The sequence below is a fragment of the Anas platyrhynchos genome, chromosome 5, assembly GCF_047663525.1.
Source record: "Anas platyrhynchos isolate ZD024472 breed Pekin duck chromosome 5, IASCAAS_PekinDuck_T2T, whole genome shotgun sequence".
NCBI lineage: Eukaryota > Metazoa > Chordata > Aves > Anseriformes > Anatidae > Anas > Anas platyrhynchos.
In genome coordinates this window covers 59,140,892-59,165,986 of record NC_092591.1, presented here as the reverse complement: position 1 = coordinate 59,165,986, position 25,095 = coordinate 59,140,892, and the positions used below count along the sequence as shown (strand labels likewise).

Below are 25,095 nucleotides of genomic sequence, written 5' to 3'. Positions count from 1 at the left end.
ACAAAACGGCAAGGAGATTAGATGGGGTTACTCTCCATGCTTACCAGAGTCTTCCACCATGAATCAGAGACGTTCCCTGCAGAGGGGATAAATCGTGCTGAAAATGGAAAGCTGACCTCCCACTGCAACAAGAGACCAGCAGTCCCGTCGTGAAAATGAGCTGGCTAATAAAGGTGCACATCTCCCTTAAATCCAAGGTGATTCCCAAAAGTCGCAGGAGTGGCCTCTGTGTCCTATCATGGCTGCATTTTGGGGAGGACGTCGGGCCTCCAGGGCTGCAGGTCACTGCCAGCTCTCAGGCACAATTTCAGCCCCCAGCAGTGGAGCTGGACCCACTACCAGCCACGTGAGGCCCCAGAGGTCACGGCTGAGGAAAGCACACAAAAGGCGTCTGTGGCCCACAGCGCCAAGGACATAATTCCCCTCGGGATGTTAATTAGAGCTCAGTGCTCAGCAGGAAGAAGCGGGCCATGCTTGAAGGAAAGCAGGACCTTAGATGACAATGGCTGTATTCTGTATTTTGACATGAATTATTGACATTCAGCTGGAACAACGGCATGTATAAAGGTTGTGTTAGAGTGGAAGGCAGAACGTACAGCACAGGCCAGGGATTCAGGAATTTAGTTTCCTTCAGATACACTCCTCTTTCACTGCACATCTACGTGCAACGTTTTTCAGACAGGAGGCGGTAGCTGACGCTGTCCCTTTCTCTGCTTTTGAGCCTTGTAAATTCCTACATTAAATTCTGATTTAGTAGCTTGACGTACTGTGAAATGACTACAGATTCCAGCTCTGGCCAGGCAAGAAGCCAAGGGAGCTGCATTATGAAAAGCATGGGTCTTGGCTCTGCTCTTGAAAATTTAACACATCTGAACAGTTGGCTTTCGAATAACATAGACTTCTCTGTCACATCAAAACGGAGCAACATCAGGCTTCCTCCATAGTTGTGCTGCAGGATTCAAAGGGCTGACTTGATCCTAATTGCAGCAAAAAAGACAAATGGCTTCTCACGTTAATAATACTCAAAACAAGGTAGCTGCTTAAATCGCAGCTAGCAACAATCAATAGAAACTGACAGCAGTGTGTATGAAGCAACAAAGAGACAGACACCTGTATGGTTGTAACTGAAGACTTGAAGTCAGCTCTAAGTGCAGCATTCCCAAGCACAGAAGTAAGAAATTGGCTGTGACAAAGGCTAACCACAGCAAAAATGGACCACGAAGGCTGTAACAGCCCAACAGTGGCGTATGAGAAAACACTGCCGCTGTTCATCTCCAGATGCTCTGGAGCACTTTAAAACAAAGCAGAACAGTAAGCTCCAATTTTGAATTGCAATTTCTGTATTTCAAGGCTATTTCCACCGTGCTTTTCTGCTGTTTTGTGAAAGCTAGATTGTTTCTTCCTTATCTTGGACAGCTTTTTCTCATCCAGCCCCTGCCTGAAGGAAGAGATGAAGCAGACAGGTCTGTTTCCCATCCACATACCTTCAGAACAGGCAGCTCCCACTGCCTGTTCTGCTCCAGCCTTCCTTCCATGCTTTCAAACACATCCATGACTTTTGCTATGGTCTGGGTATCTCCAGAATGGAAAACACAGGAATAACTACTGGGATTTCTTTTTTTCTTTTCTGGAAAGACCTAACTACAACTGCCTTTTCGTATGGGAAGCAACATGTTTAAAATACGTTTCCCTGCAGAATAACTAATTATAACTACTAAACTAACCAGCTTGTTTGTTTTGATCTTTCTAACAGCTATAGGTTCTAAGCATTGTATTAATTGGATATTCAAGCACCATTAGCAATTGTGTTTATTTCTGTCATTTTTCAATTATCAAATCCATTTTCATAGCCACCTTAAAAAAATTTCTAACAAGCAGGTTCTGGTATTTTAGCAAACAAATGACAAAGGAAGTTCAGATGAATAATTAGGAAGTAGGACAACTTGTGACTGCAGTATCTATTTACTAATTTTTGCATAAGTGTTAAGGCAGTAGTTACTAGAATGCTGTACCATGAGACATTCGTAGACACTGACAAAAGTCATATTAAAATAATATATTAGCAGTTGAACACAGAATTGTGAAGGCCAAAGAAATAATGCTCACTTTGATTCATCTTTAAGTGAACGTAACATTGAATAATGACATCCTCAGTTTGGAGTTTCTCAGCTCTTGTTGCTTGGTACCACGCTTTTAGGATCATTTAGAAATTATATTATCAAATAATTCAAAGGAAAATTTTATATACAATAGATTTGACAAGATATTACAAGCTATTTCTATCTTTTTAACAACACCATTTATAATAAATACTACTATAGGGCATTTTCAAATGAGATTTATTTTAACTCAATATTTTTCTGCAATATTGAAACCAGAAACTACATTGTGGTCTTGAAAAGAAATGATCTAAAAGAAACTGTCTATACCCAGAGGCATATCTACTTTAGCTTCAGAGGTAAATGAAATGTAAAAGGAAAACAAAATCTCATATGGTGAAAAACAATGGTTTGTAAAATCAATCAGTGTTAATAATTTAAACAATCTTAGGTAGCTTTGTAAAGCTGATTTTACTAGACATTTCAACTTAAATGTGTTTTTTTCCCTACTACTTTCCAGCCTTTTTTTTTTACCCCTAGAAAAAGGTAACTCTAGAACAGGAGTTATTTTGCAGTTACACAAAACTTAGACAATTTGATGTATTTACAGTAAATAAGTAAAAACTCTGACATTATCTTATTGCTGCTAATAAAGAGATTCTCATTCGCTTCAAAACATCCCTGGCATACAGTGCTTAAACCGATCACCACTACAAGACACTGAAAAACGCCGGGCTCAGTGGTTCTCTGACCCAGATCCTGCCCCTGCTACGTGAGAACGTATTTCTGTAATGCTATACCCATAAAGCGAGAGGGACTGCTTGTTCCCCTCGTTATTCTCTGCCACTGGGATCCAACCAGCTACCTACCTAGAACGCACAGCTATTTATTACACACTGGAAAAGCTATCTAAACATCAAAAGAGTCGTGACTATCGGATCATTTTTATGTGTTTGGGTTTAAAATACTTACTCAGGGTCGTAACAGTGTTTTGGGAATAGTTTGGACATTGGAAAACAACAGCAGTAAATATTCCCCACACATACTACCTAAAAGGGCTCTCGGACGCCCGCAGAACAAGTGAGTGCATCAGATGAAACCTCTGTGCCATCCCATACTGAATGCATCTGAAGATGAAACAGAAGATGGATGTACCAGCTGTGCAGAACAGTATAAAAGCAAAAAACTCCTTTTGCCAGTTACAGGCCACCAGCAGAGATTCTGAGCATTATTCGATTAGTATTTCACTCAGCCTTTGCAAACTGCAGTTCTGTCAACAGTCATAAATTTATTGACCATCCGTGCTTTAAAGCCTAGTCTTAAAATCCACATATGTAATGAACGTCTGTTGATCTGCATTTCTAGTCAGAGAGGGAAAAGCAGCATCATGCTATGGAGGAGGTCAACACAACAGGGACATTATGACCCAAGTGTCCTTACTCTCTTGCCTTAACTCCAGAGACAGATTTCCAGTTCATGTCAAGTGACTGGGACTTCCACGGTACACAGCGAAAGCAAGGAAGCAAAGATTCTCCCTCTGGTACTTTCCAATCCCTTCCCAGGAAAGCATGGTAATGCAGTAAATTAATGTTAATGTTGTGATCAGCAATTTAAGCAAATTCTTGATCAGCAATTACTTATCCGTAACCCACAGTCAGTATTTTGTGCAATAGTCCCTATGCACATACAAGTGGAATAAGGTCTGGCCAGCTGTGCTGAAATACAGCTTCCAACAAAGTAATTTATGGTAATTTTGAAAGAGATGTTCCACTATTTCCAGGAGTACACAGAGCAGAAGGATGCAGCAGGACAGCAGCTATAAATGGCCTCTCTTAAAGGTTGGAACCACAAGGAAAATTCCCTTTGCAAGCCTAGCTAGGAAAACAGACATCCATTTTGCATTTATTTTAAAGACAATTTGCCATCCAGGTATTTTTCTTCCTTCTGCATATCTAGAAATCTGGGCTTATAAAGTTGCTGCTACAGGCTTAGAAATAAGACTCTCTTTCCTTTTCTTTGTTGCAAAGTTATCAAGGGCCTCTTTGTTCTTACACTGTGTGATTCATTAAAAAAGAACTTTAGTTTTCCTTACAATGGAATTTGTGCCCTCAGAAACTGCACACATCCCTTAAACAACCCTATGTGGAATCTGTTGATATCAGATACGTATTTCCCACAGAAACGCTCTCACAGTGAAAGAGAAATAGCTTTTCATAAAATAAGCTAAAAGAACTTGAAAAGTAATACAAAACACAATAAAAGAATTTATTTCTAGCAGTGCACTTCTGAAGTATCTATCCTTTTGGAGATGTGTCACAATTTCCTAAAGGGTTTGTATTAAAAAAAAAAAGACTGAAAATACAAAGCCCGTTTCTTTAGGGCTTCTATCAGACTTCATTTCTAGCTGATTTTCCAGAAGTACTTATCTTAAAAGAAGAGATCTCGCTAGACTAACCATTAATGCCAGGTAGCAGACGAGGGCTGCCGCTTGAGCACTCCACTCGTGTGCACCCGAGGAGCTTTCAGTGGGGAACATGACTTGGCTCTCCTGCTAGGCACATTCATCTCTGCCCTCACAGCCTCCCCTCATCTCAACCATGACTGTGTGTAAGATGTACCTGCGTTTCAGGGACATGTATTTTTAATGTGCTAACACTGCATGATGTTTGCTTAGAGAAAACGCCTCCATTTGCATTGTGTTAAAAACTGGAGCCTTTCCCCATCCCTGTTTCAGTACTCAATAGCCCCTTCCATTTCTGAAGTTTCTTCTCCTTCTTGCAAACCTTTTCCTGGGGACCAGGCTGTGCTAACAAGGAGAAAGTCCTCAGTTAATCCAAGTCTGCTTCACTCCTCATTTTCAGACCACTTCTTCTGCAACCTATCCTCATTAATTTCCACATTTATTGGCCAAACTGTATTCCCTAACTAGGGAACACCCACCGTGACTTCTCTCTGGACTTCCAGCAATGTGCCCACTCCTTTTTAGCACATCCGAGGTTCTGCCATCCAACATAGCAGCTGCTATTCCAACTCCGTGCATCTTTGATCTATTCCTCAGATAGTAACAAGACAACTTACACTCTTCAGCCTTGATTTCATCTTTTCAGCGCTTCCTAACCATCCAGTTTCCTGCCCCAGATTTTCTACTTGGTCCTCTTTAGCCACCGGTCTGCTCCTTACAGCAGAAGCTGCCCTCTGTAAGTCAGGCCTTCACATTACTATGCACTGGGCTTGCTCTAATTCCATCTTGCTCAAGATGCTCCTCAAGCTCCACCTTGTCATACAGAATCCTTCTTCAGTATTAGCAAGGTGAAATACAAGAGGTTTTGCTATTTGCCACCCCTATTTTGACTAATTTCTTATTTTAATTCAGAATATGAACTAGGGAATAGGATCCAAAATGGCACTCGTTTGGTATAATCATGAAATTACTCAAAAACATTTTCTCTGCACTTTAGGGAGATTTTTTTTTTTTTCTCTCCAAGCTTTGTCTGAGCCCTTGCTTTTTTGTAATATCTTTCACTAGTAAAACCAAAGGAGATATTTTTCAAATCGCCTTTCCTGCAGTGCGTCATTCCATTATTATTTTTTATGGAGCTGAAGCACATTTTGATGACATTTGTGCACATTCATTCTTGATACCATTAACTCAATATATTTCGTCTTCTGTGTGCACAGCCACATTGCTGCACGGAGCAGAAGACAATTTCAGTTAATTGGGAACCAGCCCGAATGAGGCACTTAACAGCTGTGCGACCTATGCAAGGACCTTAAATCAGAGTTAAGCTCGACAATCGTCCTGCCATGCAGTATTCAAGAGAGACATCTGCTGGCAATAAAAGGAAAGAGCACCCATCATGAACTGTCATGAAAGCACTGCGCATTTAATTACGCGGATATATACTTACCCAGGAAAATGCACTACTCAGGGCTAATTAGAAATACCCAATCTGCTGAAATCATGCATTTACTTTCATACCACCATTTTCCAGATGCATCCCGTTTCATTGATGATGCATATCATCTGTTTATGCTGGATATGATTTGTTACATTACACTGCTTCGCAAATGTTTTCAGTGAGATGCAGCTTAATACAAGAGGCATTTCTTTACCAGAAGGATCGTACATCTGTTTTGAAGTCTGATTATGTGATCCGAGTGTGAGGTACTTTTATAGATTCGAATCCCATGATTTTAATAAATTAATGACAGGATGCCACCAAATAACTAATATATTGGTTAATAGTAAAGGATTGAGCTTTGATGACACACTGCCAAATGTCATCCACAGAAATGGTACTGAAGCCTGAGGAAATACGATCAGCAGTGAGACGAGGCTCCAGCCAGCACTGCAATGCTGAAGCTATTTCACTATAATTGGGCCAAAGATTTTTTTTAGACAACTTTCATGTGGGCTATAAAGGAAAATACCTCCTTAGCCGATGACTTCAAATGATACTGAGCCACAGCCATGTTCGGTTGGTTTGTTTTAGCATTCTTTTTCTGAACTTTGTCAAGAGCCAAGGAGGAAAATGTGCCACAGGTGTCAAAACATTTATGACTGTCTGGCGGGGGACATTTCAAAGAAACAGCGAAGCACGGAATTATTTGTTGCTAGTGCAATATTGCCGATGCAGCTGCCTTGCATTTGATATCTCTTAATTTTTAAATTTACCAGCCATGAAGCAATTTCTTTCAGCCCTGCTCAGGAAGGAGCCCGTTGCACTGCAACACTGCATGGCAGAGGAAGGTACCTGTATGTGACAGCCACGCTGTTCTTCCCCACAATTTATCTCTGGGTCTTTGGAAAATGCTTGTGAGTGGACATTCACTTTTCAACAAAACAGACTGTATAAAATACCTGATTTAAAAAAATAATAATATTAAAAAAAACTCTGCTCCCTTATTTACATACTTCTTCCTCCTTTTCACCTTCCCTAATTATTTCCATATAGGTCATTTTGATAGACAACTGCCTTCTTTGTTATTTTTGTGATTTGGTGGCTATAACATGAAGGTCTTCACTGCATGTAGTCCCTTCTCTCCAAAAAGTGTGCCTAAGTTAGGTGCCCCTTTTTGTATTCACGCTACAATTCAATCTTTAAAGTAAGAAAGCATCAGAGGCACCCCTAAATTAGTTGAAAACTCGTCTCGTTGCATTAGGGTATTCAAACAATAGAGGGAATTGAAGAGATGTGAAAACAGTTACTTTTCCACTGTAAAACCGGGCAATAACAGACCTGCCTATATAATAAGAAGCCCGATGAAAGAATATTAATGCTTTAAGGAAAATATATTTTAACCAAAGGTAAAGCAAGGGGGAAAAATCCCCAATCGTTTCCTTTTAGGAGTTTTAAACTTTTCAAATCGTTCTAATAAAGTCATCTAGAAAACAATCTTTTAAAAATCCCTTTGATGTACGTAACTGCAAGATTCCTTCTGGGCTTCCTTTTTAATTCATTCTTAGTCTAAAAAGCCCAGTCCTACCTCTCTTCATCTCTACCCCGAGTCACAGGCTGCATGATCTCTAATTACCTCCACCCTCCGGACTTCCAGAGATTTTCTCCAGTTCTTTCCACCCACCGCAAGCATCACTATCCACAGGCACCAAGCCTGCCTAAAAGTTGTTTGTGAGAAGTGATCGTTTTACAGGAGGCTATCCACCAGAACTGGTATTTGTGAGAGTGCTCTTACAGACAGTGGTGCTTGGTGATCTGTTCAATCTCTTACATTTATTACCATGATTGGCTAGATGTGATGGTAGACAGGTAGTCCTTTAAAAAAAATAAATAAATAAAAGATAAGAAAAAAAAAGATATTTTGCTATTGATGCAATATACTGTTATCTCCTTCAGATTCCTTTACGCACTGGGTTAACCTCTGCTGGATCGTTTGCTTTTTCATGATAAACTATGGAAAGAAATATACAGGAAGAACTGCCAAAAGCATTGCTGTGGCAACCAGCTAGCTGTGAAGTTATCTTCCAGTAAAGGGAATGAGGTCCCAGCAGCTGCAGATAGAATTGCACAGAATCTGTTTTAGCCCTGATATACTCCTGATATAGCCCAAAGTCTTTCAGATACTTAAACTGTTGCACCTTGCAAAGAAAAAAAAAATAAATTCAATGACAGACCACGGTCTTCCCAAAACCTAAGACATGGCTAAAACATAAAGCCTTATTTTTTCCCTAAGGTAAATAATGGCCTAACTGCATATCTGTTTAAACTTCATCTAGCCTAACCTGTTCAGGAAAAAGGAAAGTTCAATATTCAGTCAAAAGATGCCAGGTGCTATTCCTCTTTATGTAACATGGATCTTGTTTGTACACTTAAAAAATCAGCATTGAATAGCTTCAAAGAAAATGCTACCTTTATCATAATTTCTGTTCATCAGTGTGCAGTGCTAATGACGGCGAGCAAGGCACTTTGGACTGGCACACGTGAGTGCCATCCTTGCTCTGAATCAGCCCAGCTGTATAATGAAAATGCCTTTTAATGAAACGCAATGTTCCATTATAATACAGTTTCACTGCAATCATTGTACTTTTGTGTTTGGCATGAGCCACCCTCCATTATTCTAAGTAGTTAATGTAAGTAGAGCAGATTGTACTCACTGATACGATTTTGCAATCCTTGATAGGATGGGCTGCAGCTCTGGAGAAAATTATTAGAGAGTCAGAGACCATTCACATCCCAACGCTGCTAAAATTAGAAACCATCTACATCTCCAAACTGCAGCAATCCTGATCCCGAGGATAACTGAAGCCTGTCTTTTACAGTAACTATAAGCAAGCATGGCAAATATGAATAAAAACTCCTTTTATATGCCAATAATATTTACACAGTTCTGAAAATGCATCTCACACAACACTAATCCTTAAAGATTATACACAGATCATAGCCCCCCAAGTATAGTGTAAACTGATAGTGAACAAATCCTACAGATTCACACAAAGGCTTTTTTTTTTCTGTTAATGCACATTTGCATGAAGTTATGAGCAGAGGTATATTCAAGTTAAAATCCATCTGAATTTGAGCGGCTTTGCACAAAAACTCCCAAATAAATTTTGAGATCTACATACTACATCAGCATCTCAAAATGCCCAGATTTATGATGGTGTCAACTCCTAGCACATTAAAAAAAAAATAATTAAAGTGACGGAGATTAACCTCCTTTATTTCATGACAGGAAAAAACAAATACACTAGCCATCCTTCGTCTTGCTGCAGAATTAATAAGAACTTTAGAAATCCACCTAAGACTACTTCCAGCACTTCAGAATGACATTATAATTACTGCTGATAAGCACAAATTAAATCAAAGAAACCTTGAGTTTCTATACAAACTCACCTTCTTTTTATCGGCCCCATGTAGGTTATTCTACCTTCCAGAGAAACTTTAATCCCTTTAAAAAAAAAAGGTGGGGAGCTAACATTTCGTTGGGACTCTAGTTCACACCATGTTAAATCCTCTAGGCAGCCAATACAGAAGTGAGGCAATAAAAGGCACACAAAAACAAGCGGGGAGGTAATAGTACACAACGTTTCACTCTGTACGTTTTTGTACACCGTGTGTACTTCACAAAGATCGGAGGTCTTGTGGTTTACATCACTGCCTGCACTGCTCGGCCCTTTAGTTGGGATGAGAAGCATTTTAAGGTTTCGCTTGAGCTCCCTCAGAAGCTTCTTCAGGAAGCCTCTGTGGTATACACGTGTTTAGTATGCAATGGAGAATTTCATTATTTTGTAGTCTGTGTATTGGTTCAGACCCTGTTTTTATCATTATGGACCAGCATGTATTTCATGCACACTTCAAGTGGTTCTTCCAGTTGAGTCTTCTCTGAAAGAAATCTAGTTTGCATGGACAAACACATTTTGCATTCAAAACCAAAATGTCAAAATTTGGGATGAACACAGAGCTTGTTTTAAAACAAACATCCAAACAAAATAAAAAAGGTAAACTCGATCTACATCCACTTTTACAAACTATAATCTTGCAAGTGTGTTCGAGGTCAACCAAAACGGTTAATAGAAAAACAGAACAAACATACCTCAATACAGCGCACTACAAACAGCTTCTTTTGTGTAGTTGTGTTTGTTGTTTTCTTTTAATCGCCAGCTAAAACAAGGGAATTTCACTGAGGGGTGCATATTCAGCACTGAATAACCAAACTTTCAAACAGAACTAAGCAACAGTGCTGTTCGTTAATTTTAAGTATCAAATTTGTGTGAGTTATGTGATTCCATAATCAAGAGACTTGGATAGTCCTTGGCTTTCATAATGTGTAGTTTTGCAAATAATACATTCATGTAACTATTTGTGTTCAAAATTCATAAATACATGGACCTCACAAAAATAAAGCTCTCCTTTTATCCAGAACATGTTTTCACAGATCTCTTCCTTCAGTTTAAATTTGGAAAAATAAAGCAAGTAACAAACACACACACACAAAAATAAAAATCTGGAAGATAAAGAAAATATAACTCCTCGACCCAAAACACAAACACATCTTACATCAAAACCAGAAATTAGAAGATGTGAATAAAGTTTCCATCTTAATTACCTATAAAAACATTTTTATGTACATTTTTAAATGCTACTTAGATTATACCTTAAATAGCTACTACAATTATACTAAGTAGTTCGTATTGATACACATCTAATGATGTAATCTCTTTATATTTGCACATCTACACAATACATTTTGTTGTAACACATTTACTCGTGAATAATCTTTATTATTGTCAAACCTATTAGTGTTTATCGAGCCAAGATGAAAGGGCACTGCAATATGAATTTTAGAAGTTTGGAGTACAGCATATAAATAGCAAGAAGCAAGGCGCATTCTGGATTATTTGATTTCTATCTGCTGACACAGATTGGGGTCTTTTTAATTTTTTTTCGTATGGTGACTGTGTTGTTTTTTTTTTGTTTTGTTTTGTTTTGTTTTGTTTTTTTAAAGTGTGAGGTAGTACCAAACCCAGATCTCCAGTCTAATGCTCAGTGGAATTCAGCCTTCCCTCTCCACACATCTCATTACTTCCTTTAGCTTGCCAAACAGACTCCTCAGAAAACATGATTTCCAGAAAAGAGAAAATCCACTATCAAAAATAACAACAAAAAAAAAGAGGTCATCCTAGAGATATACTTAGTTGCAAGAAGTAAGGTTTGACAAAGATTCACGTTTAAAGAAGCAGCACCCATCAGTATTCAAAGGCAAATACAGACAAACCAAGTACCATCTGCCAAATTAACATGCAGACATAACTCTGCCGTATCAAAAATAATCTCATCACTTCTTCATCGTCCTACATATATACTCAAAGGTAAGATATAATGCATGGAAACAAACTACTTCAAAAGATCTCTTCAGAGAGCCTGCAAACAAACCAGTTTTTAACACTACTTTATTCAATTTGTGCACCTTCACAACTTTTTTCTTGTAAAAACATTGTGTTTAAACCACTTCTGAAGCCACTGGACTCCAATTCTTGACATTCTAGGGAAGAACAGGACATAACAGAAAAAAAGAAAGGACAAAAACCACACAAAACAAACAGAGCTCCCCCAGCTACCAGACTTGAATGCTTTTAAGCAAGTAACGTGAAGTCTTCCAGGCAATTTCTATCTTGTTGTTTCAGACAACCATCATGTTTGATACAGTCATGATCTCTAAGCCAAAATCTCCATGATACAACACACCCCAACATATAATGACTGAAACACCACAACGACTGAAAAATACACCAATTTATAATTTCTACCCAAAACAGAGAATTTTCTTTTGATCCTAAAGACTTGTAGAGAGTTACCTGAAGAGAAAATTAAAAATTTGTTTCACATACAGCTACTGCTTATTTACATTTCTGCTCATTGGTCCAAACTTCTATTTCAGGCAGACAAGTCTCTGGCTTATTTTGTATTTCAACTGAAAACTCATCTCTTAAAAACTTTTTTAATTAGCACTCCTTTCAAGTTGTAAAATTGTTAATTAGTTGTTCACTGTTAATTTTAAGTTTGCTGGCACAGAGCTTCAAGACTTTATAAATAACCCTCTGCATACTGATTTGTATTGTAATGGGATAAATCGAGCAGACCAGACACACTCAGCAGTGAGGGGAGCAGCACACTTCTGAACGCAATTTCACTAATAAATTGTACAGATTGCAAACTCAGTAAAAACAATTACATAAATAGCGAATAATATATATCAACTTATTCAAGTTATTACAATTTATATTAATATGCTGTAGTAGTAGTGTCACGTCCTAATCAGGACTGGGTCCAACAGCTTGATCAACTGCTTTTCAAACTGTAGGAATAGAAATGTTGTTTTTGCAGAGTTACATTGTTTAGAAGGAGGGAATGTGGTACTGAGATATGCTTACAGATATAAGAAAGCTTAGCCGGCGACCTTGTAAAATGCAGACAACCTTAGGACAATTAGGTGAAAATCACGGTGTCAAGTCAAGTCAGATAAGTGAAGAAACATTACCACTTCAAGCAGTAAAAATGGCAAAAGAAATTTGAAATTTAACAGGCCGGCGACTGAAGGCCATGCATTGTTTGTGAAGCATCAGATTGTTCTAGACTGTAGTAAGAATTAGACATCTTTTCACTTTCTTCTTGTCTTTGCAAGCTCCTTGTAATGTTTACAGCTGTGTCTATGTGCTAAATGTACTCTAAAGAAAGTGTGCGTGAACATGTTTTAATCCAGGCTGTTAAATGCTGTCTGATAATGTTGCAGGTGAAAGTTCTGCTGTTGTATCTGTTCAGGGTATGAGGCTGTGCCTATTGGTCTGCATGATCATGCTGTATGTACTGTATCCTATTTTCTGCTCTGCCTCTTTTTCAGAGAAAAGAGCGGAGTTCTTCCTCCAGCACGTGGACAGTGCTTGTGTTTTCTGGAATGCCACTACCCAATTCTCTGGTGGATGTAGATTTGGACTCGGTAAGTGCCTGTGGTGTGCAGGCAGCTACGCACCACAAAGCCGTTTGCTCGCTCGGCAGTGTGGGAGGAAGGAAAGACTGGAACAAAACTGAGTATCAGTTACGTAAGTAAACAGGTGCACGTACTAGGAATTGCAGAAGACAAGGGAAACATTGATTCCTGAGGGAGAAACTACTAGAAATCTCTGTAGCAGGCTCGAACATGCAGTGCTCTGCGTGCTAAAAAATTGTAATTAGGGTTTTATAAGATCATGCAGGGGTCTCTTTAAGAAGAGGGAAGAAAAAAGGACATAAGATTGCGATCTTGACTAATTTAGTTCTTATGGTTCAAAGGGTAAACCCTCAAACGAATGCAAGATATATGTAAGACGTGTACCTTTCTGGCTCACTTTTCTCTCTAAAAGTGAAGCTGTAACAGACAGAAGTATAAACACTGCAATTTATAATAGTTAATTTCCTCTAATCAGAACAGATAAAAATCACTTCTGACATTTGGGGAGGAGCGGAGGAAGGGAGGTCACGCTGAATGGCTGCTTCTGCATAAAGATGTAGAGCTATATAGTACAAAGTTGAATATCTTCCGAGGATCAACCACCTTTACCTTGTGTGTTTTCTGCAGTGCTGAAGTTGGTATTAGTACTTCTCGTATCCATGCACGAGGACCAGTGGAAATTGAAGGACTCTTCAGTACAAAGGGGTTACTGAGAGGAGACAATCCTGTTGTTTCTGACTTCTCAGAGCATGGGAGCATGAAGTGTCCTCATGAGAGCCTACTTCTCCCTCAGGGAAATACCAACTGAGAACATTGTAAGAAAATGCAGGGGTAAAATGTTTATTGAAGACGTTCGGGCTTCAGGGTGCTTCCTGCAGGGAGAGATTTATTTTTCATCTCCGGGAGCATTGTTTGTCACTGTGCAGTACAATGAATATGAAGTGATCCTACCTGTGACACACATTATTTGTTGCTGTCTGTTGCTGTTTCCTTAGATAGTATCTGCGAACTGACCTTGGTTTTGCCAGAGGGGTTTCTTCAAAACGTACAGATACCATAAGGAGAAGTTTAAACATCTGCCAGCAAAGATGCCTGGTGGTAGAGTGTAAGTTTTTTTCCCTGTCTTTACTTTGAATATCTGTCTTGGTGAACAAACTTGGTAGCTTTTCTTTGGTCGTGTGGTCATGGCAGCCCTTGAAAGCTCTAAAGCTTTAAGACACTTACTGTCTTTGTTTGATCGCTCTGCAATTCCTATGCATTTGGAACACGTATTTCATTAATGTTTTGACCAAGCAACCTTTTTTATCTAAATTCTCTGTATTTTTGACAACTGTAGATAAATAGCACAACTGTGTACAGTGTGAATATGTCTAACAGACATTTATTTCTCGTGGGTTTTATATGAAATGTAATCCCTCTACTTTGAAGTTTAAAATAAGCCCTGAATAAATGCTTCCTTTTGCGTACTGGAAGAAGTGAACTCACATGTGCATGCTGCAGCCGGGGGCTCAGTGCAGCCCTCCATAGGTTAAGGTGGTTGGAGCGTCAAGGTGGATGGGGAGGGAGTGGAATGGTGCAAATGTTATTGGCTACGGAGTGTTTCTCACAAAACACAGAAGAGAGGCCTTCTGGAAGGGGCTCTAAACATAAAGGAAGAGGAACGAGTGACAAATTAGATGCAGTGCAATAGTTCACATAGTGGGACTCTTCGTCTTCTCATGAAGAAACGGCATGAATGTGACCAGCAACATACACAAGGAAGAGGGATTAACAGGGGGCCAGAAGAGTCACAGATCCCTGCCTGCAAACGCATGGATCTGAAGTTCGGTATAGCAGCTCCTGTGTGGACTTTTAGAAGGCTTTCCCTTAGAAAGGATAGGTGAGAAGCTAGTAACTTCTGATGGAGGATCTAAATGATGTGCAACAAAGGCTGGAAATTTAGGAATTTGGTATATAACACATGAAAATCACCAGGAACACCAACATAAGATATCAAAAAACGTCAGTACTAAACTGTGGAAAGCCTTGAAGGACAAGAGTCAGATGCAGAAGCGGGGGGAATGATCATGGGGCAGATGTGCCAAAATTAATGAGAAAGGAAAACAATTCCATCAGTTGTACTCTGAACTGATTTTTGAAAGACAAAATGATTAGAACAAGCATTGAAGGGCAGCACATTAACAATATTATACAGAAAGACACCTGAATGTGCTAACACAATATAGACATGAATAACTGGAAAACTGAAGTTTGTTAATAAGGAAGGAAGAAGAGTTTAGGGAAGGACAAACACATAAATCCTGAATTGCTGGAACCTGATATCAACAAGAGATAGCAGAATATCCAAGCTAGAAGACCAACACAGGTTCAAACTGAGCAGAAAAAATGCAGTTTAATAGTATATGCTTTAGATTGAGCTTTTAATACATTATTTAACTTTTTGACACACAACTTTTCCTGGTATCTCACAGTGATGAAAATCCACCTTCTTTACTGCCATAAAAAATCCACTGTAAAAGTGGAAAAGTTTTAGCTTCTGTGGCTTTTACAGATTCTTACAGCACACATATATTCACATGTGCACTCTTCCGAATATCAGTATTTAACCTACATGCTTGCAAGCAGCTCTAACTTCCAAATTGTACATATGAAAACCAATGGAAGGCACTCTCCTGAATATCATTTCATAAGTCTAGTAGAAAATAATGCCCATACAGATGCAAAATCCCCATATAGACTAAATGGTGACGCAGGCAGTTAACAGTATAGTCTGCCATTCCTGCCATTTGTTAATGCTCTCAGTGACACTGCACACTACACTGCCTGTGTTGCTAACATGCGTATGTGTTAGCTGCCCTCAGAGTTTGTAACTTCCATCGATTATCTTGAGCTTCTTTTAGCAGAAAGGCCTTTCAAAAGATTTTTGCTAGAGCAGTTTTAAGTACTGTAGAGCGGTGGCTAGAATACTGTCACTACTATCTTTGCTGGGCATAAATAAATAAAAGATTTATGTATAAATAAAAGACTTCTCTAAAATTAACATTTTAATAACCACTTATTTCTAATACTTCAAATATCAACACACAAATAGAGAGACTAATGTGCTAAACTTTTGAAATTGTAAGATGCTACCAAGTGTATGGATGTTACTCCCTCTACTGGAAGAAGTCCATACAGTTATTCTTCGTACTGCAATTGCCCGCCTACAAAGTACACACATACCATTTTTGTCTCAAAATTTATTTTTTTATCATTTATGATTCAGCTAAGCTACATAAAATGTCTGTCTACGACGCATTCATTTGCTTAACCCAAGACTAATAGATCTCAACTTTGGAATAAAAAATTGAATGGCAAAGGTGAAGGCACATGTCTGACTGGTGCACAACCCAGTAAAAATACCACACAAAAACATAACTTTCTTGAAACCAAGAGTGTTACTCATATCTCACAACATGACATCCTTTCACCGTGCTCAACTAGCCTTCCTGACAGGCAGACAGAAGGTTTTCTTCTCCCTTCCCTGCCTCTTCCCAGTAGTTACCTGCTTGCAGGAGGCAGCATTCAAAGTGCAATCCTGCTTTATCATGCAGAGTCATGCTTTAGGTAGCCCCTATGTGGGCACATGAAAAGGACATTATTTCTGAGGCCTATGCAGGAAATAATGGATTTCTAAACTCTTTCATTAAGCAAAACAGCCATACTTTCTCCCATGGGATCCCCCCTGCTATAGCCCACTTGATGAACTCTTGAAGGCATTTTGATGGTGACATATATAGTCTTGAACTTTCTATTATAAAAATTCTAAGAACCTCTTTGCTATTTAATATGACCTTGGAGCTTACATAAACAGCCATGCATTAGTCCAAGATACCTGTGCAATTACAAAAATTAAACCCAAAATATATTGACAGCATTCCCTCAAAAAGGCAATGCAGTAACTCTACAATGTCATCAACTTAATTCGAAAATATCATGACCAGGAACACAATTTGTTTTGCAGTAAGGAGGCTATTGCTAATTATGTATTACAAGATGGAGAAAATTTTTAGGAGTTCTGAGAATTCGAAATCTCAGAAACCCATAGTATAAAGGTGTGCGTTAAAGTCTAATGGCTCTGCTACAGCCTTTGCACTCCTAGTTATCTTCTTTATCTAATCTCTGTATTTCTAACTTTTGATTCTTTTGGCAACCTTTTCTGTATTCAGTACTTATTTTGGTTTGACTAACGCATTAGAAAGTTAACACCTTAAGCGTGCTGTAAAAATTCCACCAGGTGGCACCTAAAGACAGCATGGCCCAGGGCTTTAGTATTAGCAGCACAGTTTGTACTGGAAGGTAATAAAAGGAACCTTTTCTCTATGTCATGATTTTAGCATCTAGCATACAAAACCATGAACCACTGTGATTCACTAATACACGTTTTAAGAAAATAGAAATGTTTTTAGAATAGAAATAGAAGTGTTCATAAGTTTTATATTTGATACCAAACAATGAAAGAAAGCAATGAATAAACTAAACAAATTTAAGATTGGGCTTTAAAATCACAAGAACCTTACTGGTTTTCTAGCACCCCACGTCGTTCATCTGTATGTATACACTTACACCTTGATATACTTGTGTTTTGTTTTTTCATAACGAAAGCTAAGCAATAACATGTTACATATTTACATTTAATTTTTACAGAGGTGGTGAAACAATGGTGTACTTCACAGTGTAACAGTAAGACAACAGTTACTATAAAATGTTGACCATGGTGATAGAAAAGGCTTAGAGAAAACAGAAGTCCAAATCCAATTATTTGAACTGTTACTAATTTAAAAGTATGATAATATTACCCCAAAGACAGAGTGAATTTATCAATAAAAGGGATCTAAACTAGATTTGCCTGCAAATAGCATAAACAGACTGAATTCAAATACAACAGAATCATGTCTGTTAAAGTATTTGTTTGTTTCATGCTCACAGATAAACAGAAACTTACAATAGTTTCTTCAACAGAAACTTACAATAGGCTAGCTAAGTGGAAGCACTGGGCCTCCTGCTGGTTCTAAAAGTAAAACTCCTAGCAAATTCTGCATAAGCACTGTTTTGCTTTCAAATGCTACTCACAAAGACCTGAATAAGGAAGGGTTTTTGACTTTTAGTGTACACCCAGGCCCCCAAAAAGACACTTACAGTTACTATGTCCATTTAATGCTTGAATTCTCTCCTCACGTTGTCACACAGAATCAACTATATGGCTGGTTCTTCTCTAAGCCACTAAGAATGGAAAAATACATGTTATCAGGCTGATTTCAAATATGCATGTTTCATTCATAAAACACACAACCTGTACCTGTACCTATGTTGTACTGGTACTGACACATTACTGTGTAAGCAAACTGTATATATCACAATCCATTTTGCCTCTAATAGCACATTCCCTAACCAGTGCACGTGAACATAAAATGCTGAATGACTTCTGCCACTCTCCCTGCTCCTACAGCTTCTCAAGGCACTGACTGTGCCTCTCGTGATAGCTGAGGTCCACAGATCTACTAAATTTCACAAGCAAACAAACCAAACAGCAACAAACCAGCACTGCTCACCTCAGTATCAGCTCACAGGACAGTGCGCTGCACCTATGTGCATGAAGCGTGCTTCTAGGAAAAGGCAGTACCAAGCTGCCCGTTTTATGAGAGAAAAGCTTTATAAACACAATTCACTCCAGGGCATGTAGCAAGCCCTCATGGTTGTGTATTGAAGCCTGCTCAGGCCTGCATTAGCGTTGCAGTGGGATTTTTCACTTCATTTTGAGTAAATTTACTGCTCGGAGGTAACCTCCACAGCCCCTACAGTCACCAGCTGGCTGCCAACAGCGCTGGTACAGCACCTCGCTTATTAGGATTGACCAAAACGCCTCAAACTGCCTCAAAATCCACCTGGAAGCCCTGAGGCGGAGGGTCCCTGGAGCGCGGCTGCCTCCGGGCCAACCGCCGTTGGCGGCCTTAGCCGGGCGGCGCCATGAGCGAGCAGCCCCCGCCGCGGCCCCTCTTCTTCCCCCCCTTCCACGACCGCCCCGAAACCGGTGCTTCCCCGGCGGAAAGCGGCGACCCTCGGAAGCTGCTGGCGGCCGCCTGCGGGCCCTGGCAGCCCCCGGTGGCCGCCGCGGCTCCCCGCTGGCCCGCGGGGCTGGCGCCCATCGCCTACGAGCCGCTGCGCTTCTTCTGCCCCGCGGCGGCGGCGGCGGCGGCGGCGGAGGAGCGGCGGCCCGGGGAGCAGCCGCAGCTGGAGGGCGAGATCTGCGAGCTGGGCATCCGCATCAAGGAGCTGGAGCTGCTGGCGCTGCTCGGGGACGGCTTCGACCCGCAGCAGTGTGCGTGCCCCGCAGGGCTTACGGAGGGTGTTGAAGGCAGGACGAGGGGCTCGGCCTTTGGCCAAGGCTGCCGGTCCCAACACTCGCCCAACTGCGAGGGTTGAAGGAGCCCAGGGGCTGGAAGAAGACCTCAAAGCAATCGTGATTCATAGTTCGCATGAGTTACTTTCCACAACAGCAAATTAACCGTTTGGTTTTTTCCTTTGTCATACCAATACCTACCAGTTTAACACCTGTTATTTCCAATACATGTAAGAAACTAGTTTACAGGTATTTGCTAAACAAGAAACGCTGTGGAAAGTTACTAGCTTACTCAACAAATTATTTCTTAAAAGTCTTGTAAACTATTAACGATAACGTTAGTGACAAATTATGTTTCGTTCCTGTTTAGATAAACTTCTGAAGGCACTGAAAGAAGAAAAGATACAAGGCATGAAAGCAAGGCAGAAACTGAAGAAACAGCCACCATGTTGAAGATTATTTGGGCTGGATGTTCTGTCACTTTGGAGTATTATTTTAATGGATCTTCCCAATAATTTTTCTACTCATTACATGTTATTCTCTTACTAAATTAAAAAAATACAGTATATTGTTGACTTTTTTTGTATGTCATATCTCTGGTACTAAATACCAATAATGCTGGTATGTATTTTAACATTTCCTTCTCCAAGTACTATAGACAAACAGGGTGAATAGTATTTCCTTCAAAAACACTAAGAAATTAATACTGCTGATATCAGGATTCCCACCAGTCCAGCAATGAGGTTCAGGATACGGGTAGCAGCGAAACAGTAATTCCAATATAAAATACGTTTGTATTTTGTTATTAATTACAAGTAAGTGCAACTGAGAGTAAATAGATGTGCTTAGAAGCCCCATGCCTCTAAGGGAGCTTTAGGAAACTATCTTCATGATAGCATAAAAATCTGTTACAAACAAGCACAGCTTATTGTCTTAAGTGTACCACCAAAGTGTTGAAGTTATGGCTTAAGTTAGTTTTTAACAGAACAGTTGTAAAACATGGAATTTCAACTAACATTTTACTATTATTTTAGGATGAATGATGCTTAGGCTGAAGTCTGAGGCAGTTTTAGGAATGACAACATCCTTATGTTTGGAAGGATTGAAGAGAAAATGGGCAGAGACAGCAATAACAGACTAAAGATGTGGAGAGCATCTGCCATTAAAAAAGCAATGCCACGTACAGCACTGAGAAGAAGTAAACAGGCTTATCAGACTGATAATGGGTTTTGGTAGATAATTGCTTTTTCTTGTTCTAATTCAAGAGCAGTAGGTGGCAGTGTGGAATAATGGTGAATAGTTACCACCCCTGAAGCTATCATATTTTGACAACTTTTTTTTAAAAAAAGAACAGTATTTCAATCTTTTTTTTTTTTTAAATTGCATTAGAGCTGCTCAACTGTGAAGCATTTTAGCACGATACAATATCAAAATATTATTTCCTATTACTGCTTATTCCCAGCATTGAATCTTCCACTGTCTTATTCTTTCCAGATAGATTTTGATCTATCCCACAGAGGGTTTATATTAAAAAATAAGAAAAAAAAATATTAAAAATCCAGTTTATAACTTCCATTTTTCAATCGCCAAACTATAATAATCACATTTTATCAGAAAAGCTAGGAAATCTTAAACAGAATCATACCATCCACAATTGCCATTGTCATCCTGGGGTCTCTACCAATATGTCAATGCACAGTTTCAGCTGCTAATCAATATGCTTTTTAATGAAACAAAGCAATAATTTTCAGACCCACCAGTCTGAAATGTGCTGGATGGAGCTGGGATCTCTTTGAAATGTGCTGGATCCTGACAGTGCAGCTGTGCTCAAGGCACAGTGCCCCAGGGCCCCATGGTGGGCTGTGGTGTACAGGGCTGGGGTGGTGTGACAAGGACAGGTCTGGGCCAATGTTGTGTGCCACGCAGGGTGAGGTGAGGAACCAGGTCCAGGAAGCCCAGGGACAGGACTGGTTACAAGATCACCGCTAACACAGGTCCACAGAGGGCCTCACCCAGGCAGCCCCACAACCTAGAAACCCTGCCACAGGCCTGGGCCTACCTGCCCCAGGGGCTCCAAGGCAACCTGGACAGCAAATCCTTGGTTTCTATCCCCAGGGAGCTTGGTCAGGGCACTTCCAGAATCATAGAGTTCATCACAGAATGGTTTGGGTTAGAAGGGACCTTAAAGATCATCTAATTCCAACGCCCCTGCTGTGGGACACCTCCCACCAGATCAGGTTGCCCAAAGCCCCATCCAACCTGGCCTCGAACACTTCCAGGGATGGGGCATCCACAGCTTCTCTGGGCAACCTGTTCCAGGGCCTCGCTGCCCTCAGAGTGAAGAATTTTTCCTTATATCTAATCTGAATCTACCCTTTTGCAGTTTAAAGCCATTCCAGGCTGAACAACCCCAACTCCCTCAGTCTCTCTTCACAGGAGGGGTGCTCTCAATTAATTTCCCACCCAGCCTGTAGTCATGCTTGGGATTCCTCCAGCCTGAATGGAGGACCTTACACTTGGCCTTGTTGTACCTCATGAGGCTTGCACAGGCACACCTGTGGGCCTGTCCAGGTCCCTCTGGATTGCAGCTTTAGGTCTGGACAGCACACGGTTAACCTGGATGGCGCCCACAGAAGACAGCTGGTGTGTTTGTATTTCTTATTTTTTACATCCCAGCACATCACACCCTCAAAAATCAAGACCTACAGGCAGCCTCGAGGGCAAGCTTTTCTCAGCTTTTCTGTTAGTCTGTTCCGTGTGTTTAGTTTGATAATTTTGGGGTGGAGAAATTCTCACATTCCACAGAAACAGCATAACCACAGGTCATCTCCCTTTCCATCCTTGTCTGAGAGGCTGAGTCAGTAAATATATAAAAAGATCTAGGTACCTAAAGATAGTTACCAAAATGCCTTGGAAACCTGGGCTAAGGTGTTTTACAACCCATCTGTGGAATGAGGATAAAAAGTCTCTCAAAGAGCTCTGATAAATGTATAAACAGATATTGCAGTGATTGATTGCAATGAGAAACAGCTCAGTATTAGTCCGCAATTAAAAACAACAAAATGAGCTTGGACAGGTGAAAAGGGCCAACACATGGCAGTCTTCAAAGGTTTTGCACAGAAGACCTTTTAAATCAGGTTCAGCAGCAGAGGAGCTGTCTTTACGTTTTCAAATCTCCAGAATAATTTCACTCCTAAACCATGCTAACTCTCCCGTAATTATGGCAATGGGCTAAATGGATTTCCATTCTGTATTACCACTGCCCCCTATTATATCCCCTCACCTTATAACCACTCTTTCACTTTTCATACAGCCTTCACCAGCCACTATTCATGCAGGTTTTCTTGGCTCAAACTGAACTGTTTTCCCCAGCATGCAATTTAAATTTTAGTCCACCTATTGTACAGTTTCTGTCATATAGCTATTATGTAAAAAAAAACACTTCATGTTTAATTATAAGGGGATAACTCAAGGAATAACATCAGTTAATATGTAATCTCTGTTAAAATTACCTGGGAACATCTATCTACTGAAAATCATTAGTTTTGTGTGCCAAAACACGGCAGAAGGGTTTACCTTGGCCAGCTTCAGCCACAGCATTGTGCTATCAGGGTGCTTTGGTCAAAGTCCTTTTACTAAAGCATCTCAGTGTTCCAAGAAGGTCATTGAAGGATGATGGCTTCACTAGAAAGCCAATTTGGCCTTTTCTCTGTGAAGTAGCACTTACGAAAATAACTTAGAGAAACACAGAAAATTCCATGAAGTGTTTCTGCCTGAAATTAATCAGTCTGCAATTTCAGTTGGAAATATTTACCACATTCATGTGCATGAATTTAGAGAGAATAATAAGGTTGTATTAATAGCCCAAGCAAACAACCAGTTACACATAACGAAGCATGTATTGGTTGTTACTTGGCCATAAACATTTTATTTACCTTTATTTCTCTTCTCTGTTTCCACTTGACCTTGTTACATCCAGTAATTTGCTCTTATCTTTGTAGGCACGTTGTTTTTTTTTTTTCCTTTCAAATCAGCACATCTGAAAACTGATTTGTTAATTGTACCCTTTATAAAAATAAACATGTTTTAACTGAAATACAATGAGCATTCTTACTGCATACCTTTATTCACAAAGCATGTGCCATCTGTTTTTCAGTTGCTTCTGTTCTCTTAGACTGTTAAGGGAAGGTTAAGCCTGACATTTACATATTGGCACAGCTCAGATCTCTTTCATATAGCTGCCCTGTGACTCAACAAATCTATCCCTATTGCATTCAAGAAAGCAACATTTGGCTATGCTCTGGATTCCTGGGCAAAGATTTCAAAACATCAGTAGGTTGCTCTGTTTCATTTCCAGTTCTTAACAAAGAAGGCTTCTCAGGAAGCATCTTCTCAGCCAACCTGAGGGCTGAGCAATGACAGCTGTCTCGCTGACAGCACAGCATCTACAGCTGCAGGGATACTTGTGTGCTTTCCTATGAAGCACTCTCAGGATTTTCACTTGGAAACCTGAAATGGCTTTGGCTGTTTTATGATAGGAAACATTAGATGAAAAGCCATTGGAAAGGAAGAATACTTTTAAGCTTTATTTTAAAGGGTTCTATACCAAACAGTTGGGCCCATCAAATTGCAGGCTGCTTCTTTATTTTAGAGTTTGTTATGTTAATTCTCCAAATGGATACTCTGCATTATTACAATGGATCATTAGGATGTAAATTAATCTTGAAGCAAAGCTGCCTTAATTAGTTCTGGGACAGATTACAGAGGGAATCCAAAGCACTAAACTATCATAAGATGACTTTTGTTTTCAGTAGTGAATGCTGCATGATAGATTCGCTTGTCCTGAAAATTCAGGGCTAGTATCTATGCATAAAGCAGGGCAATCAAGAGTAGCAATTAACTCTAGAAATCCTGGCTCCTTTTGTTTGCTTGGGTAGTTGGTTTTCTCAAGTTACTGAATGTAAGTTAGTTAAAGGTGCTAACCAGGAAGGCTTTCTAGCAGTTGATAAGTGGAGCACTTGGTCTTTCTAAGGAAACATAAAATTATTAACATTCCTAGTCAGTTGTTTAACTTATATTTGCAAAATCAGCTGAAATCTTGGTGTATCTTGAGAAAAGCTAGAACAAACCCTTGAGCCAATTTAAGCACTCTCACTGACAACTTAACGTATCCATACGTAACAGTATCTGTCCCGAAACTTTACAGTGATATGTACATTATGAATTTCATTTATCTTCTATTTTGGGAAGATCCTTTCCTGCCTCTGTTTTCCTTCAAACTACAAAAAGAGGGAGGAAGAGGAAGATTTATTCCTTGTAGTAACATGAACTATTTATTCCAAATGACTAGAATTGCAAATTACACAAAAGCAGTACTGTCAAAAACACATACCTGCATTTTCCATTTTCTTTTCATTCCACATCAGGCTGACAGCAGGAAACTTAGGCCTGATTAAATGCTAGCAAAAAGAATAGAAACTGAATAATAGGGGAGGGCACAGACAAAATGAAGGTAGGGACAAAAATTCACAAAGGAAACACAGGATCACAAGATGCCCTCAAAATCCTCATGCTTTGCTGATTACTCTCTTGCTCACCTCTGTAAGGCAGGCAAATGCCTCTCTTCAGAGGAGCACCACTGCTGAAATACACCGTTTTATCTCGTGGAGTTCTTTA

The 25,095-nt window shown here is 39.8% G+C and overlaps 2 protein-coding genes and 1 long non-coding RNA gene across 4 annotated transcripts in view; 2 read left to right on the top strand and 1 right to left on the bottom strand.

Moving 5' to 3' along the window:
• SPON1 (spondin 1) overlaps positions 1–18,971 on the bottom strand; it is a 427,336-nt gene extending 408,365 nt beyond the window's left edge. For both annotated transcript variants that reach the window (XM_072039262.1, XM_072039264.1), the window contains exons 1-2: positions 18,632–18,971; positions 18,219–18,302 (exon numbers count right to left, since the gene is read on the bottom strand). The gene's annotated coding sequence lies outside the window, so the exon portion shown is untranslated. The remainder of the gene's footprint in view (positions 1–18,218; positions 18,303–18,631) is intronic.
• On the top strand, positions 13,058–14,097 carry LOC140002675 (uncharacterized). Its single transcript, XR_011809849.1, has 3 exons — positions 13,058–13,152; positions 13,668–13,855; positions 14,036–14,097. It is a non-coding gene; the product is annotated as an uncharacterized lncRNA (long non-coding RNA).
• A 25-nt stretch (positions 18,972–18,996) lies between the features above and the next one.
• C5H11orf91 (chromosome 5 C11orf91 homolog) lies at positions 18,997–19,994 on the top strand. The gene is made up of 2 exons (XM_027458413.3): positions 18,997–19,398; positions 19,790–19,994. Exons 1-2 carry the CDS (start codon positions 19,047–19,049, stop codon positions 19,870–19,872), a joined length of 435 nt encoding a protein of 144 aa, XP_027314214.1. The 5' UTR covers positions 18,997–19,046; the 3' UTR covers positions 19,873–19,994.
• Positions 19,995–25,095: the final 5,101 nt, after the last annotated feature.